The sequence below is a fragment of the Lithobates pipiens genome, unplaced genomic scaffold (genome assembly GCF_037356315.1).
Source record: "Lithobates pipiens isolate NorthernLeopardFrog02 unplaced genomic scaffold, aLitPip1_a1.2 Scaffold_18, whole genome shotgun sequence".
Lineage (NCBI taxonomy): Eukaryota > Metazoa > Chordata > Amphibia > Anura > Ranidae > Lithobates > Lithobates pipiens.
The window spans coordinates 512,112,380-512,135,807 of NW_027507758.1; the positions used below are offsets into that span (position 1 = coordinate 512,112,380).

Below are 23,428 nucleotides of genomic sequence, written 5' to 3' on the forward strand. Positions count from 1 at the left end.
CCCTTCATCCGAAGTCAACCAATTCAATTTGTCAATTTGTGGGCAAAGACCATTTGGCCAGATAGATAATACTTCCTCCAGTCAGGTAGTGCCAGCCCACCTTGTCCCAAGGGTTCCTGGAGTACTTTGAGACCTATGCATGGTGGTTTTGGAGCCCAGAGGAATGAGCTAGTGATGCTGTCTAGTTGTTTGAAAAATGACTTGGGTACCCACACAGGAGCGTGGCGTAGGAAATCTAAAATGACTGGAAGTATTTTAATTTTAAGCAGATTTATCTTACCTATGAGTGATAGTGGCAGTCTCTGCCACGCTTGAGAATTTTGCTTGAAAAATTTAAGAGTTAAGTATGCAGTGCTATCTGCTGTAATCTTTACTCCCAAGTATGTTATGGCAGATGCCCATTGCAGCGGGAGACTACAGTCAGCCTTTTCCCTGGCCCTCTCATAAAGCGGTAGGATGGAGGATTTACTCCAGTTAATCTTTATGCAATATTTTTAATAAAGATTTGCCCCATAGCACTTTTCTCTGGCTCAATGTCCTCAGTCTGATGCATCATTCAACCCACTTCCTATAAAACTAGTAAGTGCTGAATCCACCCCAGCTTGTGACTAGACAGTGAAAGTTAAAGCAGCCCAGTGAGCTCCTTTTGGTCACTAGTTTCTATTCAGATCAATATGCTTTCACATCAATAAGACTCCTTGTGCTGCTACTCCCTCTGATAACCCAGTCCTGCTGTGCTGGTGCTTGCATTCAAAATTCTACCTTTAGTATTGTATTAGAGGTGCACCAACATATTGGCTGAATATGGAGTTTTCTTCATTTGGCTAAAAGAAAAAAATTGTGCGGATAATGGCCCCGAAAAGGGGGCGGTCCACCCCAGGTACCACACGTTGCGGGGGGTGTCCTCCTAAAATGCCCCAGTCCTCTCCTCCCTCCTCCTCTTGTCACGTAGAGCGGCGATCTCCCTGTGTCATGGGCCACTAACAAAATCCAGCCTCCTGTGACAGGCAGCAAACTGATCCAATGCCAGAAAACTGAATTAGTGTGATGTCCATCATAGGAGACGGGCAATTCAAATACAGCGCCATGGCACAGTGGGAGATCACCGCTCTGTGTGATTCGGGCACTGGTGAGGCTGCATCTAATGGGCACATGCAAGGCTGCATTAATCTCTTGTATCAGGTCTGCAGTCTCTGACCATCTCCTGTATGTCTGCTAGAGGTTCACAGAATGGAAATTTTGCCAATACTATTAGCAATGTGATTAAGTTTAAGGATGAGATTGCAGACATGATACAAGAGATGGTTAGAGACTGCAGACTGCATTTTTCTTGAGCTTTTCTTGCACTAAAGATGCCAATAATGGCCAACAATAAAATCACATTCATTTAAAATTGATGAAATTAAAAAAGTTTAATTATATATAAAAATATACATATTTTAAAAACTGTAGTTTTTGATTTTTGGCTAAGTGCCTCTTTGGCACCAAAATTTCCAATCGGTGCACCTCTAGTAATAATTAGAGCCGTGTCACTGTGGATTTTGTATTATTTTTTTAAAGATTCAATGCCTATGATGTACATGGAGACTCAAATTCTGCCTGAGTCAAGGTGAAACCCCACTTCTTGTTATAAATATGTCTTACCTTTTACCAATCAACTGTCAAATGCCTGGAGCCTTTACACAGTCCACTGAAGCTCTTCCATTTAAAAATGTAAATTCTGATTTGGGCAGCAGTCAAATCTCTATGTACAGTTTAGAATCTATCATCCTTATGGGGATATGATTATCTAATATAATCTTATCTCCATAAAAGGTGCTTAAAGTGTTACTAAACCTAGGACCCCGCATTCACTATATCTGGTCTCCCATAGTACACAGAACACAGAAATGTAAATATTTTAGTAAATATAAACTGCTAAATAACTGTTATCAGCAGTATATGGCAGTTTTGGGACTTCTATCAGTGTCTGGTTAAAGCTTGTAGGAGGAGCTTTCATTCTCCTTTGACTGTCCTAGGAGGCTGCAGGACTCCTGACCCTCTGTCTGGACAGTGTTTATTGGCCTTGTGTCGATCAAATGCATTATCCCAAGAAAAAAAAAAAAAAACGCTCTAGCAATACACACCAAATTAAGCATGTGCAGAGTGTTCCCAAGGCTCTGTCTGAGAAGACCAGATCAAACAGCCTTTTTACACAATGCAGAGGATTAACCCCTTATGTTCTACAGTGAGTATAACAAGCATTCTTTGCTGCATATACAGACTGATTTTACTGTTATGGGTTTAGTAACACCTTAAAACTAAAAATGTACTGTCACAAAACACTTCTGCAATGTGACAAGATTTGTATACTTGAAGCAACTATACTGTCCATTATTTCAAAAACAGGAGGCTGCATACATGCTATACTAACCCATTTGACATCAATGCCCTTTATTAGCTTATCCAGCTTTTCAAAGTCCATTCTGTTTATGACATCTGCACCACTGCTGAGCTTCCAGCCATTCCGTTTCCATGCATGTATCCATTTAGTGATCCCTAAATTAACAGAGACATATGGATAATAAACATATAGACAACCCGCAAATAGGACATAAAAGGGAATACTGTGGCAAGAATGATGCCTCATGGCTCTTACCATTTATTGTAAACATACTGTCCGTGTACACCACAAGCTTTGTGATATTCTGGCTTTTCGCCTGTTCTACAGCTTTGCATGCTGCCTGCAGGAAACACCAAGTGTTAATTTCTATTCCCAACAGTTCCTAACAGTTTCAAAATTTTAAAGTGGTAATACACCTAAAAATTATTATTTTGCAGCTTATTTAGGCTTGTTTAATAATTTTCACATGGTATTCCTGACAGCAAATGTTATTTTTCAACTTTAACAGGCCAAGCTATCCAAAGCAGCAGTTAAGAGGGCTGAGACAATGCTTACAAATTATTCATGTACAACTTGATCTCAAAACCAAAAAAACGGTTAATGTTACTGCTTAAAGAGTGTTAGCTTTAATTTATTAGTTAAGTCCATCTAAATCTGCTAGTCTAACACTGCCCTCTTTCCTGATGGAGGATGCTGCGGTCCAAAAGGTAAAGTATATGTGTAAGCTGCGCTACCTCCAATATATGATCCTGCCCAAAGTCAAATATACCATAAAAAAAATAAAAAATAAATAACAGAGTGGGAAAGCTGCTGCTATAATTTGTGTAAAATACAATATGTAATCAAAATTAATAAAAACAATAGCTGCACTATCCTATATAAGAACAGCCTGACAACTAGAGCTGCAACTAACGATTAATTTGTATGTCGACTAATCTATCGATTGTTTTTTTTTTTTTTTATACCGTATATACTCGAGTATAAGCCGAGATTTTCAGCCTCTTTTTTGAGGCTGAAAGTGCCCCCCTCGGCTTATACTCGAGTCATCGCTGTCTGCCCGCTCGATCAGCGTGTCGAGCAGACAGACAGCGGCCATTCTATCATTCAAAAGCCGCGCCTCCGGCTCCGCCTTCGCCTGTGATAGGCGGAACACTGAATTTCCCAGCAGCCTGTGTTCCGCCTATCACGGACATCGTATCATCCTCGTACTACGGACGAGGATGATACGATGTCCGTGATAGGCGGAACACAGGCTGCTGGGAAATTCAGTGTTCCGCCTATCACAGGCGAAGGCGGAGGCTTTTGAATTTTACAATGGCCGCCGAGGCGCCGACGAAGAGGGCACGGGACGGAGGCAAGGCAAGGCACGGCACGGGACGGGACGGGACGGAGGCAAGGCAAGGCACGACACGGGACGGAGGCAAGGCACGGCGGCAAGGCACGGCACGGGACGGAGGCAAGGAGGCAAGGCACGGGACGGAGGCTCGGGACAAAGGCTCGGGACACAGGTAGGCTGGACACACACACACACACACACACACACACACACACACGGATGGATGGATGGAGACACACACACACAGGGATGGATGGATGGATGGAGACACACACACACAGGGATGGATGGATGGATGGAGACACACACACACAGGGATGGATGGATGGATGGAGACACACACACACACAGGGATGGATGGATGGATGGAGACACACACACACAGGGATGGATGGATGGATGGACACACACACACACAGGGATGGATGGACGGATGGACACACACACACACAGGGATGGATGGACGGACACACAGGGATGGACGGACACACAGGGATGGACGGACACACAGGGATGGACGGACACACAGGGATGGACGGACACACAGGGATGGACGGACACACACACAGGGATGGACAGGCATGTCTCACCCTCGGCTTATACACGAGTCAATAAGTTTGCCAGTTTTTTTGGGGGTAAATTGGGGGCCTCGGCTTATATTCGGGTCGGCCTATACTCGAGTATATACGGTAATTAATGTTTATTAAAGAAAAGAGGCACGTACAATAGTATAATAAGCAATACATAAACCAACATACATAGGTGGCAGTGGTATTACATCATTAGTTACCAAGGCTCAGAGCCACATACTGCCCTCGAGGGCTTAACTACTATAGGCAGTTTATAAACTGGAACCACCGTCAGGCCTGCAAAGACGCAGGATCAGGTAAACGGTACCACCGCCGCCGGGACCAGTCAAACTCTGCGGCAATAAAAAATACGTACCAATCTTCTATTATTAAAGAGAGAATACCAGGGACAGAGATAGAGACTGAAAAGAGAAAGAGAAGCAAGGAAGCAAAAGACAGAGAAGTGAGGGGGATGAGGAAGTGGGGGGGAGGGGGGAGGCAGGTCCACCTCTGATATCAGCCCTATCGATTGTTTTTTCGATTAGTCAACGACTATCCGATTATTTTATTTTTTAATGAATCTAGTGGGTTTTTTTGATTAGCAAATTAATCCTTTGGATAACCTTACAAAAAAAATAAATAAATAAAAGAATATAACTAGTACATACATATATATTATATACAAGTATGTACTTATATTCTTACCTTTTTTTTATGTACTTATGTTTTGTAAAGTTAAAAGAATATATGGGCACAGCTGGGCAGGGTACGACAGAGCACAGCTGGGCAGTAGGGGTGCAACGGATCAAAAAGCTCACGGATCGGATCGTTCCTCGGATTGGATAACTTTTCGGATCAGCAAATAGTAATTGAATTTGCAAAAAACTGAAAATTCAACCACCATATAGTCCCCATTGTAATATACATCTCCCCCACTGTAATATTGGGCTGGCAGAGTATTGGGCTGGCAGAGTATTGGGCTGGCAGAGTATTGGGCTGGCTATGGAGGGATGGCTGCTTCCATCCGACCTCTCCCCTCCACTGCACAGATCAGTACAGAGAGGGGAGAGAAACTGGCGCCATGACGCCGGTTTGTTTACAAGTGATCGCACCGATCACATTGTAAACTCCTGGGTGTAGAAAGATGGCCGCTGCTTCGGAGCTAGGCAGAAGCCGCGGCCTCTCCTAAGGCCGAGACCGCAGAGCACTCCGCGGATCGCGTCATGTGCTGATCCGAGCGGGGTGACCCGTTCGGATCACGGATTGGTGACGATCCATTGCACCCCTAGAGAGGGGGGACAAGAGAGGGGGGACAAGAGAGGGGGGACAAGAGGGGGGACAAGAGGGGGGGGACAAGAGAGGGGGGACAAGAGAGGGGGGACAAGAGAGGGGGGACAAGAGAGGGGGGACAAGAGAGGGGGGACAAGAGAGGGGGGACAAGAGAGGGGGGACAAGAGAGGGGGGACAAGAGAGGGGGGACAAGAGAGGGGGGACAAGAGAGGGGGGACAAGAGAGGGGGGACAAGAGAGGGGGGACAAGAGAGGGGGGACAAGAGAGGGGGACGGCAGCACGGAGGGGGAGAAGAGAGGGGGACGGCAGCACAGAGGGGGAGAAGAGAGGGGGACGGCAGCACAGAGGGGGAGAAGAGAGGGGGACGGCAGCACAGAGGGGGAGAAGAGAGGGGGACGGCAGCACAGAGGGGGAGAAGAGAGGGGGACGGCAGCACAGAGGGGGAGAAGAGAGGGGGACGGCAGCACAGAGGGGGAGAAGAGAGGGGGACGGCAGCACAGAGGGGGAGAAGAGAGGGGGACGGCAGCACAGAGGGGGACAAGAGAGGGGGACGGCAGCACAGAGGGGGACAAGAGAGGGGGACGGCAGCACAGAGGGGGACAAGAGAGGGGGACGGCAGCACAGAGGGGGACAAGAGAGGGGGACGGCAGCACAGAGGGGGACAAGAGAGGGGGACGGCAGCACAGAGGGGGACAAGAGAGGGGGACGGCAGCACGGAGGGGGACAAGAGAGGGGGACGGCAGCACGGAGGGGGACAAGAGAGGGGGACGGCAGCACGGAGGGGGACAAGAGAGGGGGACGGCAGCACGGAGGGGGACAAGAGAGGGGGACGGCAGCACGGAGGGGGACAAGAGAGGGGGACGGCAGCACGGAGGGGGACAAGAGAGGGGGACGGCAGCACGGAGGGGGACAAGAGAGGGGGACGGCAGCACGGAGGGGGACAAGAGAGGGGGACGGCAGCACGGAGGGGGAGAAGAGAGGGGGACGGCAGCACGGAGGGGGAGAAGAGAGGGGGACGGCAGCACGGAGGGGGAGAAGAGAGGGGGACGGCAGCACGGAGGGGGAGAAGAGAGGGGGACGGCAGCACGGAGGGGGAGAAGAGAGGGGGACGGCAGCACGGAGGGGGAGAAGAGAGGGGGACGGCAGCACGGAGGGGGAGAAGAGAGGGGGACGGCAGCACGGAGGGGGAGAAGAGAGGGGGACGGCAGCACGGAGGGGGAGAAGAGAGGGGGACGGCAGCACGGAGGGGGAGAAGAGAGGGGGACGGCAGCACGGAGGGGGAGAAGAGAGGGGGACGGCAGCACGGAGGGGGAGAAGAGAGGGGGACGGCAGCACGGAGGGGGAGAAGAGAGGGGGACGGCAGCACGGAGGGGGAGAAGAGAGGGGGACAGCAGCACGGAGGACAGCGGTAGATACTAAGCACTGTGACACATCGACGCCCTGCACGCACGTCAACGTATTCGATTACGTTGACTCGTCATGGCAGCTCTACTGACATCTTCTATATAAAGTGCAAACTGCTCAAAAAAAAGTGCTGACAATTAAAGCAGAGTTGTAATCCCAAATTAAACCACCAAATAGAACTCCTTGAACCAGAGGAGGAAAGGGTTTGTTTGGAGATCAGGCGTCCCCAGTAATTTTCCGAGCACGGTTTGCACTTCATATAGAAGTTGCTATTGAGGATATGCTTTCATTAATCTTTAAATATATGTGTCTCATAGAAGCAGTTCATATAATCGTTTAATGCTTAAAACTCCCTCACTCAGCCGATCCCGTTGGATCGGAGGCCTGTACTTGCGCAGGGAAACTTTCCTTGAAAAAGAAAGGAGGGGGGGGGGGGGGGGGCGCGATGCGATGGTGGTGGGGATTAGTGCGGCGTTGGCATCCTCCAACACGGCAGTGTGTTTTAAAAAAAGAAAAACTCCATTAATGCTGGCTGCAAAATTGTCAGAGACATATAAGAGCAAGAAGAGCATGGAAGAGGTTTTGGTGACATAGGCATTTCCTATTTGACACATTTACTATTTGCATCAGGCTGAGCATTAATAGCAGCAGCTGGACTATTGCTCAAGCAGTGGATGCGATTTCTACTGGTAGTACCTCTGCTTTGTGCATCGGGCTGTGGTCAGAAGGGGAGGTTGAAACACCCCCCCCCCCCCCAAAAAAAAAAAGGAGCTAAAAAGGGTCTCTCTCAAGCTCTGGAAAGCCTATTCATCTCTACAAAATGGCACCCTCCACAGAGAGGGTGGCTGGTCAGAGAGCATCAGGGCCATGAAATGTCTGCAACAGTTTTTAACTCTGCAACCTTTTTTTTTTAAATTAGCATAAAATAAAGTTTAGCGCCTTTAATCGCATCCCAGTGAGGGTCAAAATATGACAGGTTCTCTTCCATTACCCGGGACCCTCAAACTGAGGAACTAGGGGCAGAAGATGAATTCCCTCAGGAGACCGTGGTGAGGCTGACTCCTCCTCTTCTGAGGTGTCAAATGCGGGAGAATCAGCTGTTCCAATCTTAAGATTGATGGTGCAATTTCTTGCTAAATGATCACTCCACATTTAATGTACCCTTAACAGAACGTTTGGGTTCACTAAAGCCTCCTCAAGCTGTGTATGCCTTTTCCTGTCTGAAGGGATATTTAGCTTAACCGCTTTCATTCTTTAAGAAATTTGGTTTCCATTTTGTGTCTCTCTCTCTCTCTCTAACATCCACCTCACAAAATGTATGCTCAAGTTTTGCTAGTCTAGTTTCGTTTCCCATGTTACTGTTATCTTATTTAGTTGTTTCGTTTCTTGGAAAGCACATGATTGAGGAATTGCTAGTTTCACTTTTATTGTAGGCTGTACTTGTATATGATTGGATAATCTGTATGACACGTTCAAAGGGTGGTACTTTCTGAAAGCCCCCTTTAAATATTCACACCAAAGAATAAAGATTAGATTTGCTCGGAGAGACTTTGTTTTGTGTCATTGTCTCAATGGGCTAATCTCCCAGGCCTGTGTGGGGATTGAACGTCACACTTTGACAGACATGAAGGGGTTAAGAAATCACCTTTAGACAATCTACATTTCCTTCACTGCCCAGTCATTGCTGGAAAAGCTTTATTATATCTGAGAGGATCACCCAGATAAGCATTTCCCCCCCCCCCCCCCCCAAAAAAGTTTACACTTTCCCCTGTGGTGGAGGAAATTCAGTAAGTAGGGTGTACCAGCAATTAAGCTGCTATATCCTCTGAATAAGTTTGACTTGTCCGGCTCAAATGCTTAGAGATCCAATCGATAAAAAGGTGGAATTCCTATTCAAAAAAATAAATTGCTTGCCAATCATTGAGAGACAAGTTTAAACAGGTGTTCAAGCTCAGCAGGCCTAGGAGGCAGCTTTGTTTGCTATAAGAGATTCTATCCTTCAGGCCTTGCACCCTTCGCTAAGTGCCTTGTAAGAAGCTCCCGGTTAGTCTTCCTTTTTGCGATTAAACAGCTATTTGGGGGTGTTTTGGATAATGCATCCAAAGAAATTCTAGCGGATTAAGAAAAGGATCAAATGTATTTTCGTTTTAAAGCTCCTTGTCCTGTGCCAGAGGCATCAGCCTCCAGGCAGTCACATCGGCTTCCACCGTCAGGTTCAATCAAATAGGGGTAATTCTTCTGCAGTTCAAGGATCTAGCAGGAAGAGTGTCAAGACAAATGGGGGACTTCCTTAATAACTCCAGGGTACAAACTGGGAGTTCCAAGAGTTCCTGTCTCCTCAGATCAAACGTTTCTAAGGATCCAGAGTAAAAGAAAAAAAATTATCATGGGGTCCCCATGTAAGAACAGAGGTTGGGGTTTGAGTCAAACCTTTTTTTTTTTTACGGTGCCAAATTCAAATGGACATTCTGGATCTCGAAAATCGAAATACAATTCCTGAACATAACCGCTTTTTCATATGGGTAAATCCAAATCAGTTATCTCCACCCTACAAGGAGAACTTCTGGCGTCAAGCGACATTAAAAGATGCATACCTCCATATGCCCATTTCCTCGCTCACTAGTAAGATCTACATTTCAAGGTGGAAAATCTTAATTTTCAGTGTGTAGCTGTGCTATCCAGTCCAGCTACTGCACCTTGAGTGTTTACAAAGGTTCTGGCCACTCTTCTAGGCAGATTAAGGGCCCAAGGTATAACGATTATGGTTTACCTAGTTGATCTGTTAATAGACCAGTCGGTAGCCCGCTTAGACCAAAGTATGGTCACCACATTTAACTACCTCCTAGAATATCTGGGTCAGATTGTCAACCTAGGAGAAATCTTCTCTAAAATCATGAAGGCGGCTAAAATACTTGGGTCCAATCATAGGTACACCCAGAAAAGGGTATTCTTACCCCAGGCAAAGATCAGCGCCAAAAAGGAACCGATTTAGCTGGTCGAAGCTAGATGAATTTCTTCTATTCAACTTTGCATGAGGTTGATGGGAAAAATGGTGGCTTCATTAGAGGCTGTTCCTTATGCTCAGTTTCATTCGAGGCTGCTGCTAAACAGTATCCTATTGGCTTGGAACAAAGGATCCAAGCTCTACATTCCCAATGTGTCCGACTCCAAAGCCTATGGCCACATCACCCTGATGGTGCGATCTCGTCTGATCTTGGAGGCCAAGCAGGGTCGGGCCTGGTTAGTACCCGGATAAGAAACCACCTGGAAATACCAGGCGCTGTAGGCTGGGTGCACCGGAGCCTCATTTTATGGTTACTATCCAAAAATCTAACAAGGAGAAAATGCTTCCTTCAGTTACTTGGGAAGTGGTAACATATGCCAACCTTTTTTTGTTTGGGGGAACAGTCCTGGAAGAAGCATCTGTCAAGAGAAGTGGCCCAGATCAGAAATTACTTTGCCCATTACCATTTTAGAAATTCAGAGCTCTTGGTCCTAAACATTCAGTTTACGGTATTGTCCTGCCAGAATTCAATCCAACAATGCCGCAGCAATGGCCTATATTAATCAGTAAGAGGGCACAAGAAGTTGTGCCAGAGAAAGGTGAATCATATCCTATCTTGGGCAGAAAACAATATACTTTGCCTATCGGAAATCTTCATTCTGGGAATATAAAATTGGCAGGCGGGCTACTCGAGTCGCCAGCAGTTGTTCCCAGGAGAATGGTTCCTTCGCCCCGATATCTTCCTGTCAATATGTCAAAAATGATGGATCCCAGACATAGATCTGTTTGCGTCCAGTTTCAACAAAGAAATCAACAACTTGGTGTCAAGAACAAAGGATCCGCTAGCATGCAGAACAGATGCCTTGCTATTCCCGTGCAATCGGTTCTCACCGATTTATGCATTCCCTCCTATTCTTCCTGCATCCACGACTTCTTCGCAGGATCAAGCAGGAAGGGAAGTTGTTAATTCTTGTGGCCCCCAGCAGGGCCCAGGAAATCTTAGTATGCAAAGATCGTAAAGATGGCAGTAGGGGACCCATGGACCCTACCATCAAGGCCAGACCTTCTCTTGCAAGGTCCAGTGTTCCATCCCATTTTACAGATGCTAAATTTAACAATCTAGCTATTGAGACCCACACTCTGAAGAAGCGTGGAATGTCAGGTTCAGTAGTTTCTACCTTGGTTAATACAAGGGAGCCAGCCTCCAGAATTATTTATTATGGAGTCTGGGAAACATAGGTCTCCTTGGTGTGAAACCAGGAGTTGCTCCCCAGGAAATAGGTCAAAGGTAGAATCCTTGATTTTCTGCAGATGGGGTGAGAAATAAGGCTGGCCTTGAGTGCCAAGGAAAGGTCTCGGCCTTATCAGTATTATTTCAACGACCACTTGCTTCGCATTGTTTGGCTCATAACTTTATTCAGGGGGTAACAGGGATTAATCTCCGGTTAGGTAACCCCTGAACCCTTGGGACTTGAATTTAGTTTTGGCGGCAATAAAAAAAAAAAAAAAAAAAAACACACAACCACACACACAGTACCACAGCAAAGTGGACATTTCTAAAAAGGAAAAAAAGTAATTTAAAACTGATCGTGGCTGTAATGAATTGTTGGTTCTCGGCAATATAGATAAAAATCATTGAAAAAAAAAAAAAAATAAAAAATAAAAAAAAACAGCACTGCCCCCCCCCCCCCCCCCCCCAGTTCATTACCAGGCCCTTTGGGTCTGGTATGTATATTAAGGGGAAACCCAAACCAAAAAAAAAAAAAATGGGAAAAATATTAAAAAAAAAATAAAAAAAGGCATAGGGGTCCTCCAAAATCCATAAACAGTCTGGTATGGATTTTAGGGGAACCCTGTGGCAAAACTTAAATAAATGGAGCATAGGGTTTAACCTACAAATCACTTTTATTTTAATAAAAGTATTTTGGTAATGCTGATGTGTATTCAAATCTTATGTGAATCAGTTTTTTTTGCAAAACGCGTCCCAAATACCTCTGTATTAGGGTTGCCACCTTTTCAAGCCAAACACGAACACTTTAGTAGCACAGGGCCAATTTTTTTTCCCGTAGTACACACTATAAAATTATAAAAGACCTGGCACACCTTTGGGTGTCCCAAGGGGAGTCGCTATGCATGCGGTGGCAAACAGTGGGTGTGGTCAAACTGATCTTATCTACATCATTACCCCACCCTCCACTGTGATGCCAAACTTGCCCTCAGAAAACCAACAGCAGCTTTCAGACAGAAACAGATGTGTGCGACTACAGTACCTAGGTTACTTGGGGAGCCATAGCCCAGTCTGAATAATGTGTCCGGTTTCAGACAGACTGAAACCTGGACTGTCTGGGTGAACCCTACTTTGTATCTGACTCACTGTAATGGGCCCATTGCACTGCATGCTGCATTTGCATTCTTCAATGTTGGCCAGCCAGTATTATTGCGGATAGCTGTACCTGCATCTGCTTACAAGAGGGGTCTGCTTTATGGTGGTAAGCAGTGATGGAAGAGAAAATATTAAGTAGGCTGCCCAGTAAAATGGGTACATAACAGTAAAGCAGGTAACAAAGCCACTGATGGCAAGATAGACCACATTGGCCTAGTGCTTAGTTTGACCCTTTCCTTTAGCATAAGGCAGGCATGTCCAAAGTCCGGCCCGCGGGCCAATTGCGGCCCGGTTTTGAGCGGACCGCCTGGTTATTTGGACATGCATATCTTTTGTGGCCCCCGACGATCTCCCAGCGCCGGGGCCACAAAAGATATATATCAGCCGTCACTAAAATGGCGGTCCGAGTCCGGACCGAGCAGCGCTTCTGCCCGGACCGCCATGCCGCCAGTGTAGCAAGCGACAGCAATCACTGGTTTGCTGGGACCGCGGGTTTCCCCAGCAACCAGTGACGCTGCGTGCATGCGCCCGCCCCCTGCTCCTGGCCGCGTCTCTCGGAGCTGAAGAGACACGGGCAGTAGGGGTGTGACGTCACGTGCGCGCCCCGCCCCCCTGCTGCCCGCGGTTCCCGGGTCCTGGATCTCATCGCGAGGCAGCTTCAGTTGTGCCCACACTCCTGCTGCAGTTAAGGTATGTGGGCACATTAGTTATCTATTAGTGATCAGTGTTGTTCACACTGTTGGGCATATTTTAAGGGGCTTTTTTTTGTAAAGGGCACGCTGATGGGAAAATTTTATTTTAAAGGACACTCTGATGGGCACATTTTATTTTAAGGGGCACGCTGATGGATATATTTTTTATGTGCACACTGATGGGCATGTTTTGTTAAGGTGCCCCTTAACAAAATATGCCCATTGATGTGCACATTAAAAATATACCCATCAGCGTGTCCCTTAAAATAAAATGTGCCCATCAGAGTGCCCTTTAACATAAAATTTTTCCATCAACGTGCCCCTTAACATAAAATAAGGGTCACGCTGATGGGCACCTTTTATGTTAAGGGGTAATCCGATGGACAAATTTTATTTTACGGGGCACGCTGATGGGTATATTTTTAATGTGCACATCGATGAGCATATTTTGTTAAGGGGCACGCTGATGGGTACAACAAAATGTGCCCTACAAAATATGCCCATCGATGTGCACATTAAAAATATACTCATCAGCATGCCCCTTAAAATAAAAATTGTCCATCAGAATGCCTCCTAACATAATAGGTGCCCATCAGTGTGACCCTTATTTCATGTTAAGGGGCACGCTGATGGGCAGATTTTATTTTAAGAGCAACACTGATAGGTACATTTTATATTAAAAGGGGCACTTTGATGGGCAAATTTTAAGTTAAGGGGCATGTTTTGTTGTGTCCATCAGAGTGCCCCTTAATATAAAATGTGCCCATCAGCATGACACTTATTTTATGTTAAGGGAAATCCTGATGTGCACATTTTATGTTAAGGGGCACTGTGATGGGGACACCTGATGTAAAGGGGCACTGTGATGGGGACACCTGATGTAAAGGGGCACTGTGATGGGGACACCTGATGTAAAGGGGCACTGTGATGGGGACACCTGATGTAAAGGGGCACTGTGATGGGGACACCTGATGTAAAGGGGCACTGTGATGGGGACACCTGATGTAAAGGGGCACTGTGATGGGGACACCTGATGTAAAGGGGCACTGTGATGGGGACACCTGATGTAAAGGGGCACTGTGATGGGGACACCTGATGTAAAGGGGCACTGTGATGGGGACACCTGATGTAAAGGGGCACTGTGATGGGGACACCTGATGTAAAGGGGCACTGTGATGGGGACACCTGATGTAAAGGGGCACTGTGATGGGGACACCTGATGTAAAGGGGCACTGTGATGGGGACACCTGATGTAAAGGGGCACTGTGATGGGGACACCTGATGTAAAGGGGCACTGTGATGGGGACACCTGATGTAAAGGGGCACTGTGATGGGGACACCAGATTTAACTTGACAATAAATATTGTTGAAATGCTAAGGAAATTGTACATTTCTCATGTTTTTGATAGATATACAGTTACTACAATATTTCTGAGTCGTAGCACAGACTTGAGATTCGGACCTCGGCCCAAAGAAAATTTTGGCGACCGGACCTCCTTTAATTTTAATTCATTACCCCTGATATATATGCTTCGGAAGGTACAGGGAGGACAGGACCGAGCGCCGTACACAGGAGAATTTCCCGTTTACGGGCGGCCTCTGTAATAGGAAGTCCTTCTCCTGCACTGCCATTGGACGACTTTTCTGTCCATCAAAGGAGGCGGGACTTTCTATTAAAGAAGCCGCCGTGTAAACAGGAGATTCTCCTTTGGCGCTCGTCAGTGCATTCCTGGCAATGGTGCTGCGTTCCTGGCAATGGTGCTGCGTTCCTGGCAATGGTGAGGCATTTGGGGAGGCATTCCTGGCAATGGTGCTGCGTTCCTGGCAATGGTGAGGCATTTGGGGAGGCATTCCTGGCAATGGTGCTGCGTTCCTGGCAATGGTGAGGCATTTGGGGAGGCATTCCTGGCAATGGTGCTGCGTTCCTGGCAATGGTGAGGCATTTGGGGAGGCATTCCTGGCAATGGTGCTGCGTTCCTGGCAATGGTGAGGCATTTGGGGAGGCATTCCTGGCAATGGTGCTGCGTTCCTGGCAATGGTGAGGCATTTGGGGAGGCATTCCTGGCAATGGTGCTGCGTCCCTGGCAATGGTGCTGCGTCCCTGGCAATGGTGCTGCGTCCCTGGCAATGGTGCTGCGTCCCTGGCAATGGTGCTGCGTCCCTGGCAATGGTGCTGCGTCCCTGGCAATGGTGCTGCGTCCCTGGCAATGGTGCTGCGTCCCTGGCAATGGTGTGTCATTCCTGGCAATGGTGAGGCATTTGGGGAGGCATTCCTGCCAATGGTGCTGCGTCCCTGCCAATGGTGCTGCGTCCCTGCCAATGGTGCTGCGTCCCTGCCAATGGTGCTGCGTCCCTGCCAATGGTGCTGCGTCCCTGGCTATGGGGGGGGGCATTCCTGGCTATGGGGGGGGGCATTCCTGGCTATGGGGGGGGGGCATTCCTGGCTATGGGGGGGGGGCATTCCTGGCTATGGGGGGGGCATTCCTGGCTATGGTGGGGGGCATTCCTGGCTATGGTGGGGGCATTCCTGGCTATGGTGGGGGCATTCCTGGCTGTGGTGGGTCTGCAGATGTGCACTGATTAGACTGCATTGGTGGGCACTGACCATTATTTTGCTTCACAGTTCTATATTTAAACATTTTTTTTCCCTGAAACTTCCCTCTTAAAGTGAAGGTGTGTGTTATACGCCAATTAATACAGTATGTACAAATACGCCCGAGCTCATTTCTTCCCACACATAGCCACAAAGGCAAGAGAATTCTTGTTGGGCAATGTATTAGAGCTCGAACGAACACACTTAGACCGAATTTTAACGATTCAAAGAATGTCAGGCAAAATGGTCGGCCCTCGCGCATGTTCACTTCATCAAATCCGGCCCTCTTTGAAAAAAGTTTGGACACCCCTGGCATAAGGCTACCTTTACCAAGGCTGAACATTTTACAAAAAAGTGTTTATAGGCAAGAGAGAAAAATGTATTAAAGTTACAGGTAACTGCATCCAAGTGAAGCAAGCCAGGACAGCCTTAAAACTTATTAATATAGCTTCTTATATTACATGTACACAGGTAAAAACTTTACATGCATCTTCAACTAAATCCACATAGCAAAATATTACAATTTTTATTTATTTTTTTTTGTAAAGAAAAGGATCAACTACCTGAATCTCTGCTCGCTGATTAGTCTGTCTTCCCGCAAGTCTTTCTGCCACGTTCCTATTTAACACAAGAAACACATGAACAAAAGCTGTGAAAACACTGGTAACTTTAGGCACGCTGGTAGCACTGGCACACACAAAAAGTTAATTCAAATGTTTAGAATTGAATGACTAGAATACTTTTTTTATTTTTTTATTCTCAGTCTGGCAATGTGATAATTTTGTAAACATAATGCCGCGTACACACGAGCGGACTGTATGGCGTACTTAGTCCGTCGAAACACATTTCAGCGGACAGTCCGCTCGTGTGTGGGCTTCAGCTGACTTTTTCAGCGTGCAGTCTGGCGTACTAAGTATTTCGGTTTTTTCGAAATTCTGTCCGTCGTACTTTGGTTTCAGCGGACAGTACGGTCGTCAGTATGCTAGTTCGACGGACTAAGAATGGCGCATGCCCAGAAAGGATTTACACGGCGGAAGGGTGCTTTGCTGTGTCTTGGACTTCCTATTTCTAGTCCCGTCGTACGCGCTGTACACGTCATCGCGCAAGCTTTCGACGGACTGTTTGTGCATCCGTGTGTGGTCAAGTCCGTTCAGTGGAAAGTACGACGGACTGTCCGTCGGATTGTATGACGAACTAAGTATGCCATACAGTCCGCTCGTGTGTACGCGGCATTAGAATTCATTCTTAGTGGAACAAAGGCAGCGTTTAACATTTTGGCAACCCCCATTTAGATCAGTTCATTATGTACACATTCATTTGGCATAATATCTAGCTTTCATAAAAGGGAAAAACAGTACACATTGTCACCAACATTTGTTGGTATAAAAATGTTTTTCCCTTTTATGAAAGCTAGATTTTATGCCAAATGAATGTGTACATAATGAACTGATCTAAATGGGGGTTGCAAATGTTCCATTTTGCCATTCTGAAGCTTCCAACAACTTTGCATATTATTTTATATATAATGTGATTTTGTGCTTGCCAGACACGCTGCAGAAATCTCCCTCCACCAAGTCTGGCTTACTTGCAGGTAAAATTACTTATAAGCTTACCTGTATGTAAAAAGTACAAAGGGTTTACAACTGCTTTAAGTTGTTCACCAAGATTTTGGCATCGTGTCTTCAAATTTCATCTATCACAATTGGTCCATTTAGACCAAGTGGGGTTCATTGCAATTCGGGAAGCTTGGGACAACACAATTAAGGTCCCCAACTTGATCCATGAAGCAAATGTGACCCACACTCAGTGTGCATTTCTGGGCAGGGATGCCGAAAAGGCGTTCGACCGCGTGAACTGGAGGTTCAGGTTTTCGGTCTTACTCAATATTGGTCCAGGGGAAACCAAGTTTAGGTGGATCAGCAGAATATACTCCAACCTGACTGCTCAAGTCAAAAAGGTACTAAAGTACTTTCCAACTCTTTTTCTATTACTAACAGGACAAGACAGGGATGCCCTCTGTCCCCCCTCCTCTTTGTAATATCTCTTTAACCTTTCCCATGTGAAGTTAGTTTAAATCCAGACATCATGGGCCTGACTGTTAGGGGAATCCAGCAAAGTCTCATGACATGCTTTTTTCTCTAACCAACCTGGTAGTATCCCTCCTAAACCTCCTTCCTTGAGTTAGACATCCTGTATACGAAATGCTGTCCAATCTGAAAGTCAATTTCAGAAAATCAGAAGCAATGGGGGTTAAGTGTCCTACTCCTCTTCTCCAACATCTGAGACTACGTTTTAAATTCGGGTGGACAGACTCAGCTTTGAAGTAGCTGGGCACATATGTTCCTCCTAGGCTGTACCACACTTGTGAATTGAACTTCCTCTCCACTCCTAAACAAAACCCGCGTATTACTGGAATCCTGGCATCGCAGACTGCACTCATGGTCTGGATGCTGCAATCTCCTTAAAATGTGCATTCTACAGAAATATCTTTATTTGTTCCAAACCTTGCCGATAGCAATACCACCCCATTACCACACCATTACAAACAAGTGCAATCATTATATATAAAACTTAATTTGGGCACATAAACGCCCCTGCCTCCCCCTGTCATCTCTTGCTCCCCAAGCAGAATGGAGGTCTAGCAGTTCCAGATATCCAGAATTATCAAGCAACCCATCTACTAGGCAGACTAACTGGCTGGTGCCGTCATTCCAACGCCAAACTATGGATGCAAATTGATCAAGCTGAAATGTATACTTTTAACTGGCACACAGTGTTGTTATAAGGCTTTAACTTGTACGCTGAAGTTGCATCCTCTAATAGGAGCCACAACACACATGTTCACACGCCTCTCTCTCCTAATGGCTCCCCATTATTCCCTGTTCTTGGGAATCCATGCTTCTCTCCGGGCCTTCGGGATGTGTCTTTTCAGACTATACCAGGCTGGTCACCACCAGGCATCCCATTTCCTGACAGTCGGTAGCTGCCCTTCTATTGCATTCTTGATGTCCGCTTCAGGTCCCTTCTGCCTGTACTTCTGGAGTGCTCTCCAGCTACACCATTTTCTACACTCTCTGCCGGGATGACAAGATTTTGATCGTCACTTGACAACTTTTGAAGAATATTGTTCAGAGGAAGTGACTCGGAGACAAACAGTCTATTGATCATCCCTCCTGAAGAACATCGCCTGCAGTCTTTCAGATATGGGAAGTAGACCCGAATGAAATCTTCACACCAGATCAACAAATCGTCATCAGATTTTCACTTAAATCCTCAATCTGTATGAAGATTTAGGAAACCAACTTTAAAATCCTGACAAGAAGGTATTACACCCCTCGCCTACTCTAAATTTTTCCCCACCACCACTGACCGTTGTGGAGTAGCATTTCTCCTGGCATCTCCAACATCTTTTGGCCCTGTGCCAGGCTTTTGGAAAGAAGTGCAGATGATTGTTCAAAAGTTCACCAATTGTGAGGTCCATGTTGATCCAGTCTCTCTTACTACATGTCTCAGGCATTATGGCAAAAATTTACAAAAAGCCAATTGCTTGTCACCTCCTGAACGCTGCAAAATCTTGTGTCTCTCTTTTTAGGAAAAGCGCACAACCACCGACCATCAGTCAGTGGCTTCAAAAAGTTGAGGATGTGAATAAAATGGAGTAATTAATCCTCACAACACAAAAAAATGTAAAATATTCCAAAGCTTGTATGCTGTAGAATATGTTCATCTGTTCTGAGGAAGGAGAGGCACTTTTTTGAATTATAACTGAGCCGCCAGGCAGTGGCTACTGCTTACTCTCTATTGCACTGTTCCACCATATCGCCTTTACCTCCCCTTCCCCACTCCCTAAACCCACACAAAATTAACTTCAGCTATAATCATAAAAAATAAAAACCACACTTATTCACTCCATTATATATTTATAGGTAAACAAAAATTGCTAATCTACTTACAGAGGGTGATTTGGTCCCCAGTAAACACCAATTCCAGCTCGTGATTTCAATCTCCCATTTCGTGAGCAGCAACCATCGGTGTACACCACAGTGGCATCTCCTGCCAATAAAATCCACATGTAACATTACATCTACCTTGTTTTATACACGTTATAGACTGACTAAATTGCAGAGCAAGCTAGAGAGATATTGTCACTGGGTCATACAAATCAAACTGCCTTTGCAGCTGTAAAGCAAGCATCATTCCAATCCCAACATGAACCCTATGCAAACAATGACTACACCCCTCACGCGTTAGTTCTTAGATCTGGCAACAGGTCATTCAGGCACTGTCAATGTTTGCTTCATGTTTAGAAATTTGAATTTTATACAAGTTTGGGCAAGAGTATTAGGGCAGTGGGCAAGTATGCTTACTACTTTGTGAGGTCTCTACGCCGTGTGACTACGGCAGGTTTTCTATAATGTCATTTTGAAATTCATTTATATACATTTCCAGGAGACATTTGTGCATGCAAAAATGACTCACTCTGGTAAGTTCTCATTCGAAGCATTTCACATAGTGGTCAGAGCTTCCTTGGCCCTGTATAGAGGAAGCCCAGTATGATAACACAGTAGTGGCTGGGTGTTCTGAATCCGCAAAGGTTGTGTGATACCATAAAGGAGAACTTTAACCAGGATACAAATCAAGTATGACCATCTTTGTAATATTCAATTACATGCAATGTCAGCATACTGTGAACTGCAATAGGTCTAAAAAAACTGCAGGTAAAAAATGTACAAATATACATCAACCCTGGGTTCTATATGTATATTTGCTGATGCATCTTCAATCAGATAACAGCTATACATTTTGCATAGGTACTTTCCATTTGAAATCCCAGGGAGCGTGAAGTTACTGGTCTGCCATGTAGAGGTAGCAGAAACATGGCAAAGAGTGAACAGGCAAAGATTAAAAAAAGTTTATTAAATAAAAAATCAAATCTAAAAAACGCAAACATCTAATTTATTCGGGACTACGAGTCCAGAGATGTAATAGCTGCATTAGAAATTTTTCTTCTCTATTTTTAACCTGGTGATCCTGCCAGTAACAATTGCTTTACTAGGTTGTCAATGCTGACGCACCATACTGTATCTATGGAAAAGCATCCTAAAACAGAACTACAGAACCTTCCTTTCTTCTACTTTATACAAAAGGGGAGGAATTCTGTAGTGCACAGGCATAGCTGGGAACAATGTAACTGATAACAGTTCAATACAGGCAGAGAGCATAGGAAAATGTCAGCCGATAGGATCTACAAATATATTTTTTACATTTATCCTAAAACTTTTCAATTATATATTCAACCATCCAAAAATGAGCAAATAAGTTAATGGTTAGGGTTTAGAACCACTTTCAGAGCGGGCCATTTTCTGGCTTAAGACCAGACCATTTTTTTGCAATTCTGCACTGCGTCGCTTTAACTGACAATTGCGTGGTCGTGCGACATGGCTCCCAAACAAAATTTACGTCCTTTTTTTCCACAAATAGAACTCTTTTGGTGGTATTTGATCACCCCTGCAGTTTTTTTTTTTTTGCGCTATAAATAAGTGTGACAATTGTGAAAAAAAAAAATATATATATATATATAAAACATTTTTTTCCTCAGTTTAGGCCTATACGTATTCTACATATTTTTAGTAAAAAAATAAAGTCGCAATAAGCGATTATTGATTGGTTTGCAAAAAATTTATAGCGATTACAAAATAGGGGATAGTTTTATGGCATTTTTATTAATTTTTTTTACTAGTAATGGCGGCGATCAGCGATTTTTATTGTGACTGCAACATTATGGCGGACACATCGGACATTTTTGTGACCAGTCATTTATACAGCAATCAGTGCTATACATTTACACAGCAATCAGTGCATATGACACTGGCAGTGAAGGGGTTAACCGGGGGTGGCAGTGTAGGGGTTAAGTGTGTCCTAGGGGCATGTTACTAACTGTAGGGGGCTGGGCTGTGCGTTAATGAACACTGATCTCTGCTCCAATCACAGGGAGCAGAAATCAGTGTCAGTTGTTGCTAGGCAGAATGGGGAGATGCCGTTTACATCGGCTTCTCCCCGTTCAGCCTCCCCGTGAGATGATCGCGGGTATCCCCGCGGCGACAGAGTCCGCAGGACCCGTGTCCAGACTCACGGGGGTCCCGACTGGCACGCCCCGCCGGTGGCACACACGCGATGGCAGGGTGACAATTTCAAGTGGACGTACCTGTACGCCAGCTTGCCTGCACGTGCCATTCTGCCGACGTACATCGTCGTGCGCCGGTTGGGAACTGGATAATCACTTTAAAAGTGATAGAAAGTGAAACTAATCAAAAGGTTGCTGAAAGATGTTCTTGGACTTCACAAATGTGTGGAAACAAAATAGTTGTAATGGGTCAGGAATCAGGATGTAAAGTGTAATCGCCTCAACATGAACACAGCTAGAAAAAAATAAAATAAAACCACACACACATTTCTACCCATTCTAGCAAAAACTCGTACAAACAAGGTTGGTCTGATTTTCTTTCATAAAAATATAAATTATTATTAACAACAACATACCCATTTGAGAAAATGACTGTCCAAACAATGGCGGTAAGGCACTAAACTCAATCAGTTTGGTTCTTTTAGGTGAAGGTGGATTCTTAGTAGTACTTGAAGGTTGAAGAGGCCTTTTGGCACAGAATGAAGGCTTTACATGGCACTGCTTTTCTTCGCTTGTGGAAGGAATCGGTGTGTCACAACTACCTGGGAAAAAAAAAAAAAACTATTATTTAGGCAAGGCCAGCAAACAATACCTACTTCAGAACTTCGGCTTTCTATAAATGATTTTTTTTGTATTCACTTGCAATGTGATGAGGGTGTGTGCATTTTCACAGTTCTGGTCTTTTTTCTCCCCTGTAGAGTGGGGTATGGCAACCTGTCGATCGCAATCTACCCGTCGACTGGGGGTGGCTGGCGGGTAGATCATGAACACTCCCCTGCTTTGCTGACCCCCGCACCTCAGCGCCAGTCTTTCCTTCCAGCCTCCTCTGCTATGCTCATCTTTCCTCACAGCAGAAATCGGAAGGTAGCACAGTTCAGAACGGAGGGCAGGAGCTATCCCAGGTAGCTATTAAAGATAACCGGCAGGTGATTGGGTGCTGGCGGCCCTAGCAACCAGTCGTCAGCTTGTTAATATGAAACTTTATCTCTGGCATCTCCAGCTCCTGCCCTCTGTCCAGAGCTGGGCTGCCTTCCACTTCGGTTCGGTGTTCTCCTCCATTACGTAGGAGAATCAATCCACTGTTTTATTGACATCGACACTGCTGTGTGTGTGTTGGGGTGGGATGGTAGGTGATGTAAAAGGGGCAGATTGATGGGGGGGGGGGGGGAAGAAGGGTATGATGTAAAAAGGGACAGAGGGCACTGCTAGTGTGGGGGTGGGCAGAAGATACTACTATGGGCAGAGGACACGGCTATGTAGGGACAGAGGTCGTGTGTGTGTGTGTGTGTGTGTGTGTGTGTGTGTGTGTGTGTGTGTGTGTGTGTGTGTGTGTGTGTGTGTGTGTGTGTGTTGGGGGGCCCGCACACAGCCACCTTAGGGTGCCGGGATGGTCAAATCTGAATCCCCAGCCACTTGCAACCGAGACCCCCGATATGTCCCCCCCCACACTTAGATGAATTGTGAAAAAATACTGTACAATTTAATAAAACAATAAAATTGTAAAAATATTAAAAAACTAAATAATAAAAGTAAAAACCACCGACACCGCCCACTGGCCCAATCAATGCCAGCCACTTTTAAAAGGTAGGC

The 23,428-nt window shown here is 45.7% G+C and overlaps 1 protein-coding gene and 1 long non-coding RNA gene across 3 annotated transcripts in view; one reads left to right on the top strand and one right to left on the bottom strand.

Annotated features, from left to right (window-relative positions):
* Positions 1 to 23,428, top strand: part of LOC143988841 (uncharacterized) — a 50,277-nt gene that overhangs the window by 25,715 nt on the left and 1,134 nt on the right. The window lies entirely within an intron of this gene.
* LOC143988840 (ribonuclease H1-like) overlaps positions 1 to 23,428 on the bottom strand; it is a 51,681-nt gene that overhangs the window by 2,822 nt on the left and 25,431 nt on the right. For both annotated transcript variants that reach the window (XM_077488732.1, XM_077488733.1), the window contains exons 4-8: positions 22,195 to 22,380; positions 19,608 to 19,707; positions 16,218 to 16,272; positions 2,639 to 2,723; positions 2,414 to 2,538 (exon numbers count right to left, since the gene is read on the bottom strand). In XM_077488732.1, coding sequence (XP_077344858.1) covers positions 2,414 to 2,538; positions 2,639 to 2,723; positions 16,218 to 16,272; positions 19,608 to 19,707; positions 22,195 to 22,380 — 551 coding nt within the window. The remainder of the gene's footprint in view (positions 1 to 2,413; positions 2,539 to 2,638; positions 2,724 to 16,217; positions 16,273 to 19,607; positions 19,708 to 22,194; positions 22,381 to 23,428) is intronic.